The sequence below is a fragment of the Elephas maximus genome, chromosome 3, assembly GCF_024166365.1.
Source record: "Elephas maximus indicus isolate mEleMax1 chromosome 3, mEleMax1 primary haplotype, whole genome shotgun sequence".
Lineage (NCBI taxonomy): Eukaryota > Metazoa > Chordata > Mammalia > Proboscidea > Elephantidae > Elephas > Elephas maximus.
Window position 1 is genome coordinate 193636254 of NC_064821.1, and position 14151 is coordinate 193650404.

General features: G+C 39.9%; 1 protein-coding gene across 3 annotated transcripts in view; it reads right to left on the minus strand.

Annotated features, from left to right (window-relative positions):
- GON4L (gon-4 like) overlaps positions 1-11610 on the minus strand; it is a 94822-nt gene extending 83212 nt beyond the window's left edge. For 2 of the 3 annotated variants that reach the window (XM_049880712.1, XM_049880711.1), the window contains exons 1-2: positions 11555-11610; positions 8850-9380 (exon numbers count right to left, since the gene is read on the minus strand). In XM_049880712.1, coding sequence (XP_049736669.1) covers positions 8850-9354 — 505 coding nt within the window. In that variant the 5' untranslated portion in view covers positions 9355-9380; positions 11555-11610. Of the gene's footprint in view, positions 1-4703; positions 4783-8849; positions 9381-11554 lie in introns of those variants that run through there. The other variant, XM_049880713.1, reaches the window with a different exon arrangement.
- Positions 11611-14151: the final 2541 nt, after the last annotated feature.

The following is a 14151-nucleotide window of genomic DNA, read 5'->3' on the forward strand; positions in this document are numbered from 1 at the left end:
TTAAAGCACAATAAAAATAAAATAAAATAAAGAAATGAGATGGGCAATATCACAACAGACCCAACTGAAATTAAAAGAATAACAGAATACTATGAAAAACTGTACTCCAACAAATTTGAAAACCTAGACAAAATGGGCAAATTTCTAGAAACACACTACCTATCTAAACTAACACAAACAGAGGGAGAACTAAACAAACATGTAACAAAAAAAGAGATTAAAGAGGTAGTTAAAAAAAACTCCCAACCAAAAAAAAAACCCTGGCCCTGATGGCTTCACTGGAGAATTCTACCAAACTTTCAGAGAAAAGTTAACACCACTACTACTAAATGTATTTCAGAGCATAGAAAAGGATGGACTATTCCAAACTCATGCTATGAAGCCAGCGTAACCATGATACCACAACCAGGTAAAGACACCACAAAAGAGAAAATTACAGACCAATATCCCTGATGAACATAGACGCAAAAATCCTCAACAAAATTCTAGCTGATAGAATTCAACAACACACCAAAAAAGTAATTTACCATGACCAACTGGGATTCATACCAGGTATGCAGGGATGGTTCAAAATACTTAATCTATCACATAAATAAAACAACAGATAAGAACCACATGATCTTATCAATTGATGCAGAAAAGACATTCAACAAAGTATAACACCAATTCATGATAAAAACTCAGCAAAACAGGAATAGAAGGGAAATTCCTCAACATAATAAAGGGCATTTATACAAAGCCAACAGGAAAAATCATCCAAAATGGAGAGAATCTAAAAGCATTCCCCTTGAGAATGGGAGCCAGAAAAGGATGCCCTTTATCACCACTCTTATTCAACATTGTGCTGGAGGTCCTAGCCAGAGCAATAAGGCAAGAAAAAGAAATAAAGGGCACCCAAAAGAAGAAGTAAAAATATCTCTATTTGCTGATGATATGATGTTATATACAGAAAACACAAAAGAATCCACAAGAAAACTACTGGAACTAATAGAAGGCTTCAGCAAAGTCTCAGGATACAAGATAAACATACAAAAGTCAGTTGGATTCCTCTACACCAACACAGAGAACTTTGAAAAGGAAATCACCAAATCAATACCATTTACAATAGCCCCCAAGAAGATAAAATACTTAGGAATAAATCTAACCAGAGACATAAAAGACCTATTCTAAGAAAACTACAAGACACTGCTGCAAGAAACCAAAAGAGACCTACATAAGTGGAAAAACATATCTTGCTCATGGATAGGAAGACTCAACATTGTGAAAATGTGAATTCTACACAAAGCAATCTATAGATACAAAGCAATCCTGATCCACATTCCAATGACATTTTTTAATGAGACAGAGAAACAAATCACCAACTTCATATGGAAGGGAAGGGGCCTGAATAAGTAAAGCATTACTGAAGAAGAAGAAAAATGTGAGAGGCCTCTCACTACCTGATTTTAAAGCCTATTATACCACCACATAGTCAAAACAGCCTAGTACTGGTACAATAGATACACAGGCCAGTAGAACAAAATTGAGAATCCAGACATAAATTTATCCACGTATGAGCAGTTGATATTTGACAAAGGCCCCAAATCAGTTACACAGGGAAAAGACCGTCTTTTTAACAAATGGTGCTGGCATAACTGGATATCAATCTGCAAAAAAAAAGAAACAAGACCCATACCTCACACCATGTACGAAAACTAACTCAAAATGGATTAAAGACCTAAATATAAAATCTAAAACAATAAAGATCATCAAAGAAAAAATAGGGACGGCACTAGGAGCCCTAATACATGGCATAAACAAAATACAAACCTTAACTAACAATGCACAAACGCCAGAAGAGAATCTAGATAACTGGAAGTGCCTAAAAGTCAAACACTTATGCTCATCAAAAGACTTCACCAAAAGAGTAAAAAGACAACCTTCAGACTGGGAAAAGAATTTTGGCTATGACAGACCTGATCAGGGTCTAATCTCTAAAATCTACAAGATACTGCAAAACCTCAACTGCAAAAATTCAAATAACCCTATTAAAAAATGGGCAAAGGATATGAACAGGCACTTCACCAAAGATGACATTCAGGCGTCTGAAAGATACATGAGGAAATGCTCACAATCATTAGCCATTAGAGAAATGCAAATCAAAACTACAGTGAGATACCATCTCACCCAACAAGCCTAGCATTAATCCAAAAAACACAAAATAATAAATGCTGGAGAGGTTGTGGAGAGACTGGAACACTTATACATTGCTGGTGGGAATGTAAAATGGTACAACCACTTTGGAAAACGATATGGCACTTCCTTAAAAAGCTAAAAACAGAAATACCATATGATCCAACAATCCCACTCTTTGGAATATATCCTTGAGAAATAAGAGCTATCACATGAATAGATATATGTACACCCATGTTCACTGCAGCACTGTTCACAACAGCAAAAAGATGGAAACAACCTAGGTGACCATCAACTGATGAATGGATAAACAAACTTTGGTATATATACATAATGGAATACCATGCAACAATAAAGAACAATGATGAATCTGCAAAATGTCTCACAACATGGATGAATCTGAAGGCATTACGCTAAGTGAAGTTAATCAGTCGCAAAAAGACAAATATTGTATGAGACCACTATTATAAGAACTCAAGAAAAGGTTTAAACACAGAAGAAAACATTCTTTGACAGTTCTGAGGGTGGAGGGCAAGGAAGAGAGGAATTCACTGACTAGACAGTCAACAAGAATGACCTTAGGTGAAAGGAAAGACAACACACAATACAGGGGAAATCAGCACAACTAAACTAAACCAAAAGCTAGGTTTACTGAACACAGCCAAATACTTTGAGGGACAGAGCAGCCGTGCAGGGGTTCTGGGGATCACGGTTTAGGGGAACATCTAGGTCAACTGACATAACAAAGTTTATTAAGAAAATGCATCTCACTTTGGTGAGTGGCATCTGGGGGCATTAAAAGCTTGCGAGCAGCCATCTAACCAAAACCGAACCAAACCCGTTAACACGGAGTGGATTCCAACACATAGTGACCCTACAGGACAGAGCAGAACTGCCCCATTGAGTTTCCAAGGAGCACCTGGTGGATCTGAACCGATGACCTCTTGATTAGCAGCTGTAGCACTTAATCACTACGCCACAAGGGTTTCCAGGCAGCCATCTAAGATACATAAATAAGATCCACCAACTGGTACCAACCCACCTGGAGGAAAGGAGAATGAAGAACACCAAAGACACAAGGAAAATATTGGCCCAAGAGACAAAAGGGACACATAAACCAAAGACTCCATCAGCCTGAGACCAGAAGAACTAGATGGTACCAGGCTACCACCAAAAACCACACTGGCAGGGAACACAACACAGTCCCTGATGGAGTTGTGGGGGGTGAGGAACTCAAATTCACGTAAAAAGACCAGATTTAATGGTCTGACTGAGACTGGAGGAACTCCCAAAGTCACGGCCCCTGGAATCTCTGTTAACCCAGAACTAAAACCATTCCTGAAGCCAACTCTTTAGTCAAAGATTAGACTGGATTATAAAACGTAAAATAATACTACTGAAGAGTGTGCTTCTTATTTCAAGTAGCTACACGAGACTAAATGGGCAGCTCCTGTCCAGAGGTGGGATGAGAAGGCAGAAAGGGAAATCAGCTGGCTGAATAGACATGGGAAACCTGGGGTGGAAAGCGGGGGTGTGCTGTCAGCTTATAGGGATGGCAACTAGGGTCACATAACAATATGTGTATAAATTTTTGTATGAGAAATTAACTTGAGCTGTCAACTTTCACCTAAAGCACAATAAAAATAAAAATAACTTGTGAGCGGTCATCTAAGATACTCCACTGGTCCTGCCTGTCTGGAGCAAGGGAGAGTGAAGAAAACCAAAAATACAAGAGAAAGATTAGTCCAAAAGACTAACGGACCACAACTACCACAGCCTCCACCAGACTGAGTCCACCACAACTAGATGGTGCCAGATGCTCTGACAGGGATCACAATACAATGTCCCAGACAGCGCTGGAGAAAAATGTAGAACAAAATTCTAACTCACAAAAAAAGACCAGACTTGCTGGTCTGACAGAGACTGGAGAAACCCTGAGAGTACGGCCCCCAGACGTTCTTCCAACTCAGTACTGAAGTCGCTCCTGAGGCTCACCGTTCAGCCAAAGATGAGACAGTTCCATAAAACAAACAATAATACACATCGCTCTACCATGTATATGAGACTAAATGGGCACACCAGCCCAGGGGCAAGGACAAGAAGGCAGTAGGGAACAGGAAAGCTGGACGAACGTTAATGGAGAACCCAAGGTCGAGAAGGGGAGAATGCGGACACACCGCACAGTTGGCAACCAATGTCACAAAACCATATGTATATTAATTGTTTGATGAAACTAATTTGTTCTGTAAACCTTCATCTAAAACACACACAAAAAACTATTATACTATAGCAGTTGTTATTGAAGTGTGATCTACTCGACCCTGGGACATTTCTGATATCAAAATATTTTCCTAACAAATCTCAAACATTAGTTGCCTTTTTTACTGTGGTGACATTTGTACCAAAGATGAAAATGCAATGGGTAAAACTGCTGGTTCTTTAGCATGGATAAAGGCACGGACAACAATAACAAAAATATATACATATCTAGATTCCATTCAATAGCTTAGTGGCTTTGAACCCATACTTACTTATGCATATCTTCTCTAGCATTTTAATCTTGAATTTTCCTCCAGCTCCTCCTGTCTTCATGCCACAAATAAGACCTATCTTGAAAAAAAAATTCAATAATCTTGCTGCTTCCTCTAGCTATTCCCCATTCTTCCACCGTAAAAATTATCACTAGTGTTTTCATTTTCCCTTCCTTCTTCAATCCCATCATCAGATTTCCTCTTCCCCAAAACTCTCCCAAATCTACTCTCAAACAGTACGATATTCAAATGTAACCTTTCCTCAGGCATTATTCTCATCTCTCTTTTGCAGCTAAATTCTAAGTATCTTGTTTTTACAACTCTTCTCCCTGCTTTGACTTCTATTACTTCTCCAGTTGTTCCCTCTGTCATCTCCTTCCTGAGCCCAGCATTGTCTTCAATCTGCTGCTCTTCTCCCTCCATGAACCACAACTAACACTTTGAACACTACCTCTTACCAAACTTCAATTTCAGATTTCTGTTTCTGCTTGATAGTCCCATTGTCACCTCACACTCCACAAATCCAAACTGGAACTCATTTTCAACCCCTTAAATACTGCTTTTCCTCATTTTTGCTGAAGGCATGCTTCACCATTTCCCCAGTCCAGCTATCATGAGTGGTATCAGTCCCAGAGCAATATTAACTCTTTCTTTCTAATGTCTCTAAAATAGACCGTTTCTTCTCCATCCTATGTCAATCCTTTACAAAGTTTTAAGGGGACAACCACAAGCCTATTATCTAGATCTACCTTTTCTGTTTGAAGCGCTACTACTGTCCTACACATACACAGGACTACTGCATGTTTGCAGCACACTTCCACTCCTTCCCCACAACCTATGGAACCCAATCAACTCTTTCAGTTCTAATTCCAAAACACCTACCATAACTACTCCAATTCCATCTGTAACACACATTCTAGCACTTAAACACAAAATAGATACTGTCCTACACTACTCCAAAATGATGTCTTGTCTTCCCAGTTAGACTGTAAGTTTCCCATGGTTAGAATGATGCCTTCTGCTTCTTTTAAATGTGACATAGATAGACCACATTTTTAAACCATAAATCAGAACAAAGGATTTCTGTGCCACTTTCAGGCATGACAGGAAATTTGAGAGATGAAGTTAGACACCAAACATGTTTTAAAAGATTACTGAAATGGTTTACTGAAACCACTGAGCATAATCTTTTAAATTTTACAGAGGGTTCCACGTGAATACTTTTTGTGGGGTCCCATATTATACAAGGAAACCCTGGTGGCATAGTGGTTAAGTGCTAAGGCTACCAACCAAAGGGTCAGCAGTTCGAATCTGCCAGGCGCTCCTTGGAAACTCTATGGGGCAGTTCTACTCTGTCCTATAGGGTCGCTATGAGTCAGAATCGACTCGACGACACTGGGTTTGGTTTGGTTTTTTGGTATATTATACAAGGAAACCCTGGTGGCATAGGTTAAGTGCTACAGCTGCTAACCAAAAGGTTGGTAGTTCAAATCTACCAGGCGCTTCTTGGAAACTATGGGGCAGTTCTGCTCTGTCTTACAGGGTCACTATGAGTCGGAATCAACTCAATGAATATGGTTTGGTTTTTTTTTTTTGGTTATATTATACAAGGGAGTTCAGGATACTACTGTTGAAAATTCTTTCTGATAATGAATAAAAATTTGCCTCCATATAGCTTAAAACCACTGTTTCCATTTTCACCACCTGGAATTTGCTTTTTCTTCTATATAACTGTCTTCAGATATTTGAAGACGGACAGTTCTCTTACAATTCCTAAAACTTATTCTTCCTTTTATGGTGTTGGCAAAGAATACTGAATATACCATGGACTGCCAGAACAAACAAATCTGTCTGGAAGAAGTACAGCCAGAATGCTCCTAGAAGGGAGGAGAACAAGACTTCATCTTTCCTATTTTGGGCATGTCATCAGGTAGGAACAGTCCCTGGAGAAGGACTTCATGCTTGGTAAAGGAGAGGGTCAGCTAAAAAACGGAAGACCCTCAAAGAGATGGACTGACACAGTGGCTGCAACAATGGGCTCAGGCATAACAAGGATTGTGAGGTTGTGCAGGACCAGGCAGTGTTGCGTTCTGTTGTACACAGGGTCGCTATGAGTCGGAACCAACTCAAGCATACCTAACAACATCCTTCCCAAGCTAAACATGCCTACCATATCCAGGATCTTGAAAATCATAGCGGTCCTCCTCTTAATATGCATCAGTTTGTCAATGTCCTCATAAAATGTGGCACCCCAAAGTGAACCCCAAAGGGGGCATGAAAAGCACAGCATACCATCAGGATTATTACTAACTCCCTTGTCTTAGGCATTGTAACTCTATTACTTCATCTAATAAGGTGTTTTTTGGGGGGAGGGCAGGGAGTAGGGAATTGGCAGTCTTATTACATTCATAACTTGAATTAAACTAGGAATTTACTAAATCCCTTAGATCTCCCATATCCTACCCTTGAGCAATTTGGGTTTTTCCCCTTTTAAATTACTTATAGGTCTTCATATTTATCCCTACTAAATTTCATTGGGCAAATTTTGTCCACATGCTGAAATTTTGAAAATCTGGCTCTATTACATGTACTATATGTATATGTACATCTCTCCCAGCTCAGTGAACCAAGTTGTTGAACTGATTCTTACTCGCCATCACCAAAGAAATGCGATTTTTCTAATGCAAACATCTAAACTATAGAGCCACCTTTATTTTTCCTGATCCAATATACTCTGCCCTTGATATAAAAAAAAGAAGTTGAAGAAAAATAATGGTGAAAATAAAAATCTGCATTTCTTCCTTTATAACGTCTAAATAATGAATACTCAAAAAGACTGATGCTTAAGTGCTTGCCTCAGTAAATGGAAAACACTGATCAAAATAAGAAGTAATTTCAAATTAATAATACATATTTATCCAATTTATTTAAGTACATATTACTTCCCAGCCTTTTGACTGAGATCAAGTATAGTATCTGTTTTTATCAATTTATGTAAGTACCTACTATGTGCTGGACGATGTACCATCTTGTTTTGTTTTATATTTATTTGATCAAAGGTGAAGTCTATATAATTAGCAAAATAGCACAAGCTGTTTGTTTACTCCAACTTTTCTATTCTCCTAAGACATTATCTGAATGGAGAATAACATTGAATTCATCATAAAAAACAAAGCTACTGCACCTGTCTACATTTCCAGAGAAAATATAGGTGCCCCAGAACCAATACAATCAAGGTGCTCTGAATGAGGAAAGAAACTATAGAGCCATGTGCTATGGCAAGTGCTTCTAAAACAGACCACTCTTCCCCCCGACAGAGCTTCCTTCTTTGACAACGTGCTTCAGACAACTAAAGCACTACTTTATCAGTTTGCAAACACAGCAAAGTCATAAACATGAAATTCTGCACTATGAACACACACAGTGTGGATATCAACACAGCACATTCACAGTGGAAAAAGCACGTAACAGAGAACATACCGGGACAAAATAAGAAAAAGTAGGCTTAAAATTCAGCAAAAAGTTAAAAAGTTAGTCAAAATGAAAAGACTGAGAGAATCTGACAACTTTTCTAAAGTATAAGTATGTTCTGCTAAGCCACTAAAATGGCTATCACCTACAGAAAAAGTTCTAGCACCTTAGCATGAAAAACAAAGCCCTCCACAACCCACGCACCATCTATCACCCTGAGGTCATCTCCCACCACTTCTCCAAGCACCTTATGTCACTATTCTCTTCTGCCTCTGTGGAACCATCATTCTTCAAGTCATCTCTGTCAGCCTCTCCCAATGCCTGAGGCAGCAGTTCTCCCTTTAAGGACTCCCCCTCCCCCACAGGCCTCATTTCAAGGATACCCACCAAATCACAAAAGAACAATAAATAGTTCGTTCCTCCAGACGTGCATTTTAGAGGATGAAAGGAAAGAAAGGGATACAGAAGAGGATCTAGGGAATGGGAATGGGATGGAAGAAGAAAGTCTCCACCCATTCATAAAATTCACTGCTGACCCTTAAGAGCACTGCAGTTGCAATTCCGTACCAAATTAGTACCTCTCAGCAACACTGTTCTGTAAAGACACTACAGACAAGGCAATGGCAAAGCGGCATTTACAAGGAAAATGTAGCCTAAAACCCTTTTGTATCTTACCTCCTTCTTCCTTGACTTCTTCACTAGGCTCTCCTGAAAAAGGCTCCTGTGTGGAGGGATGATCGCCTCTTTCTTCCTGGGTAACAAGCCCTGGCCTGAGTGTAATTTTCTTCCCTCTTCTTGAGCCAGTGGCCTGGAGTTTTCCTTTCCCAATGTGTATATTAAGAGGCTGGGAAGACTCCAAGGAAGGCAGGGTGATTCCCTGAGAGAAAGGCTCATCCACAGCTTCTAGAATTGATAGACTTGTGTCCTGGGTGGGCATCCTGGAGCTGGAAGATGGCTCCTCCACACCAAGCTGATTTCCTGCATCCTGCACAGACTGTACTTCAAGGCTAGCTGCTCTGTCATGGCTCTGACCCCAGGATAGTGACACTGACCCCAAGTCCTTAACCTGGTCAGATTCTGGTTTAACAGCAGACTCTAGGTCTAAGTCATCTTCCTCTTGGCTGCCCTTATGCTGTGGGGACTCTGCCACTGTAGTTCTCCTTTTCTTACAGGGCAACATTTTACAAGTCCCACTTCTGTTCCATCCTGGAAGGAGAAAAGCAAGTTCTTAGCATCTTCATATTAATTGACGATAATAACATTTCCTCAAATATCTTTTCATTTACTCATGTTCAATCATAAACAAAGTACTTCACACCAAATGAACAACCTCCCTTTAGTCAGGCGATGAGAGAGAGTGGTCAGAGTGCCTGAGTTCAAATCCCAACTCCACTAGACTGGTTATGTTACCTTGGCCAAGTGACTTAACCTAAGCTTCAGTTTCCTCAACTGTAAAATATAATCATTGTAGAATTGTAGTAAGAATTAAATAGAAAATGGATAATATGTGTTAGTTATTACCATTGGGAAGGCTGAATAGCATGATGCTGAGAGCAAGCGGTATGGATTTATTTCCCAAGTCAGCTTTGCTCCAGCTTTGTGACCTTGCAGAAGTTACTTAACCTGAATCTGTTTCTTCAAGGCTATAAAACGAAATAAAAATAGCACCTACATCATTAGATAATAAGCGGTCGATATGTTTTCCTACTGTTGTTTTCATAAACAAGTACTTCCGTTAATAGAAACAATCAAAAAGCAAAGCATGGTTGTTTAAAGAAGGTTAAGCTACATTAACAGAAATTCTGTTTTGAAAACAACGGAGTAATGTAATTGATATCACTAAGCTGTACATCTGAAAAATGTTGAATTAGCAAATGTTGTGTTACATATATACAATAAAAAATTTATATATATTTACATTAAAATATATTCACAACTTAAAAAAAAAAAACGGAGATTCCTACTGTCCTCTGTACTATATTACTTCTAGACTCTTGGCTTCAATTCTAATTATCACATTTTAAGGGCAACACTGACCTAAACTGGAGGGACTCTTCCAGCATCTGCTTGTAAACCTCTTCTATAGCACTTTTCACTTTTGTAATTACCTCTCTGTTTTTCTGTCTCTTTCCCAGCTCCCTTCCCCAAAATTTTGAGCTTTTTGAGGAAAAGGATTCCTTTAACTAGTATCCCTAAACACCTAACAGTATCTGGCCCATTGCTGATTCTCAATGAAGGTTCCCTGAATGAATGTCTGAGCTTGTTATTCTGTGCTTCTCCAGAGTACAGCACTGGGACCAAAGGGTTAAGCATTATTTGAAAACTGACTTCATCTTTCTCCAAGGAAAACTTTACTCTCAATAAAATAGATTCAAGAACAGAATACACTGCCTTTTGTTACAGTGAGATCCCCCTGACTGGTAACGTTTAAGTAAAGTCTGAATGCCCGCCTATCAGGACACTAGATAAAAGCCTGGACTAAGTAACAACCAAAAAAAACCCATTACCAAGTTGAACCCGATTTCGACTCACAGCGACCCTACAGGACACAGCAGAACTACCCCCACAGGGTTTCCAAGGCTGTGAATCTTTACGGAAGCTGAGTGCCATAACTTTCTTCCGCAGAGCGGCTGGTGGGTTTGAACCACCAACCTTTTAGTTAGCAGCCCACTGCTTAACCACTGTGCCACCAGGGCTCCTTTAAGCTTGGACTAGTGGACTGAAAAACAAAGTTCTTTCTAACACTAAGAGTCTAAACTATGAAGATAGTTTTAATATTTCCCTAATTCAGTTTCTCCAGGACACTGGGGGAGATAACCCCAAAAGCAACTAATGTCCTTATCTTGGTAATCAGCGTTTAATAAACATGTCAAGGTTCCATTGATCCCTGTGAGGGAGGACTGTGAGTGGGTAAGGAGTACAGAGAGAGCAGCCAAAGCGAATCCTTTATTTCACAGATAAATTACATGAGGTCCAGAAAAGAGAAAAAAAAAAAAAAAGGCAGCTACTATTCAAAGTCAACAGCGTGCAAGGCTCGGTTCCAGGCATCTCAAACACAGCAGTAACTCGAAAAAGATGCCTTCTTTGGCAACCAGAGTCGGAACAACTGGGTGAATGAATGTCAATCCTGAGACAGTCCCGGCGCCGCCCCCTCCTGGGAAAACCTCTCAGAAAAGACTCCCAACTGCGCTTTCCACCTCGCGCCGAGCCCTGGCCCAAGTCTCCACTGCCAGCTAGACACCTTCCCCTCCCTACCTTCCAGCACGCACCCGTGCCCGCCCTCAAACCCGACCCCCTCGTCCTGAATGTCCTTTGCCTCTCGTATTCCTCGCTTCCACTTGCTTCTTCCCGCCCCATCACACACAGCCCAGTACCCTCACCGGCCGGCCTGATCCCGCGGAAACTCCGCTTCAGCACCACCGGAAGTCAGCCAACGGCAGCGACTGACGTGCGCGCCCCCGAGTCTCGGCGCGCGACGTCTCAGGGCGTCAAGGAACATGCGCCAAACGCTAGGGGCCATCTTATTTTAGGGCGCACTGAAGGCACATCGGTGTACGTCAGTTGTGGGCAAAAAATTTTTAAAGCACTACTTTTCCCTTTCGGCCAGTTGGGCTTTCCTACTCAAAACAAAACTAAGGGTTGAGATTCAGTGGTTTAGTGTAACAACTAATCATTCTCACCGTGAGACACCTGGAATATAAGATCAAGTAAGTGGAGAATTTGTAAAAATTCAGGAAGAAGAATCCCTGAGTTACACACCGCGCCGTCCAACCTCATCTACCAGAAGAACTAAATGGTGCCTGCCTACCACCACTGACCGTTCTGTCCGGGGGTCACAGTAGTAGGTCCCGGGTAGAATGGGAAAAAAATATGGAGAACTCCAATTCTTCTTTAAAAAAAAAAGAAGAAGAAGAAGAAGCCAGACAAACTGGAACAGTAGAGAACAGAGAACTCTCAGAGACTATTTCCCTGAGATACTTTCAAAACTAGAACGGACCCCAGCCCCTGAAATCACCTTTTAGCCAAATAGCCGAGTGGCACACAAAATAAAGGGTATTACCAGTAAGATCGGTGCCCTACTTAAAAACCATCAGTATGAGAACAAAAGGTCAACAATTTCTCAAATGCAAAGATGAGAAGATAATGGGGCATGGAAGCTAGAGTACTGGAAAGGGAACAAACTAAACACAGAGAGAATGTTGACACATTGTGATAAATGTAACTAATGTCACTGAACAATTGGTGTGGAAATCGTCAAATGGGAACCTAACAATGTATGAACTTCCACCAAAAAACTCAATATTATTAAAAGAAAAAAATCGTGCAGTTTCTGGAATAAAGTTCAGGAAGTCGTGGACTTGGTCTGTAGTAATTATTGCAGTGGTGTCACTAAAGTGGGCGTCATTCAGTGTGGTAACTCATGGTGTCACTCCCCCATGGACCGCCTCCCATACTAGACTATACAGAATCCTTAGTAATGTTCTTTGTACTAATGTTACTAGTAAATTTTAATTCCCATTTATCACTCCTTTCCCTTTAATTACTTCATTCTCAAAAAAGTTGTTGATATAGGTTCAACAAATACTAATCACCACAATATTGTAACTAAAACACCAGAAAAATTGACGAAACACTAGTAACAACAAAAACAACAGCACATCCATCTTATAGCATATGTAGATGACACCATGTGATTCAGAGTCACTGTAATTTGGTAATAATGATACCTCTCACTGGAGAACATTAGAAGGTTCAAAAATTTAATTAGCATAGTTTTAGCCTTGTAGGTATTTGATACATGTAAGCAGGGCTTACAAAAAATGTTTCTGTTTATACAACTAACTACAAGGATATTTTTATAAACAGTCATTTTGGTGTCACCCCTCTGATGGCATCACCTGGTGAGGTCCGCACCCCCCAGATACCACTGCTATATAGTACTCTGCATTTTACAAAATTACAGTATCAAAATTACACTTACATTATCGTAGGTGATTTGGTATTCACAGTAAACCCTGTGGAACAATGGACGTTATTATATTATCTTCCAGTTTATACATGACAAATATCTGGCTCAGCATTCTGGATGGTTTCACAAAGGTACGCAGCTATCCAGGGATATCAGGAATCAGGTATCTTAACTCTAGCTCCCAATGCATTGACCCAGTACTCAGGAAGGTGCCTGGGCATAACTGGTTTTCAATAATTCAATAAATATTTATGAATGAATGAATAACTTCTAGAACCATGTTTTTTCCATTTTGCTAGAAGCACAGAAGGTTAAAGTTAGAATAGATTCAACTCCCTCATTTTACAGGTGAAGTACCAACTATATACACATTTAAATAATCCATTTCAACTAATCCTGTCTATGAACAGAATCTGACAGGATGAAAGTACCCACAGCCAAAACGAAAGGCAGAATTGATATACTCATTGAGATAACCACCAGTAGTCTGACTATAACCTGACTCACACCTACTCTCCCAAATGCCAAGGAAGTCTCCAGGAGTTTCGTGTCCTGCTTCTGAATTTACAGAAGACAGATCCATTTTCTCTCTCCATCTCTCTCTTCCTCTCTTAGCAACCCTAAGCCCTTATGACTCATGGGAAGAAATATCCAACACCCATTAACTCTGGCACTCTTTCTTAGTCTTTTTTTAAAAACGACTCCAGTTTACAGACGACAAAATCCCTCCATTTTAAGTGTACAATTAAATGACTTAGAAAATTATCAGAGTTGTGCAGTCAAAATCAGGCTTAGTTTTATTTACTTATTTTTCCTAATGAAACCAGGGTTTAGTTTTAAATCAGAGATTCTGGAGTTTAAGAAAATTTCCATAATAACCTTTAGTGGTCTCAGAAATATGTAACAATAATGGGCCATTGATAATGAAATTCAAGCAGTACAGAATTTTGTTTTTCCAAAATCCCATACTCTCTCTCACCCAGAACATTTTGCTGCTATATTAAGTCC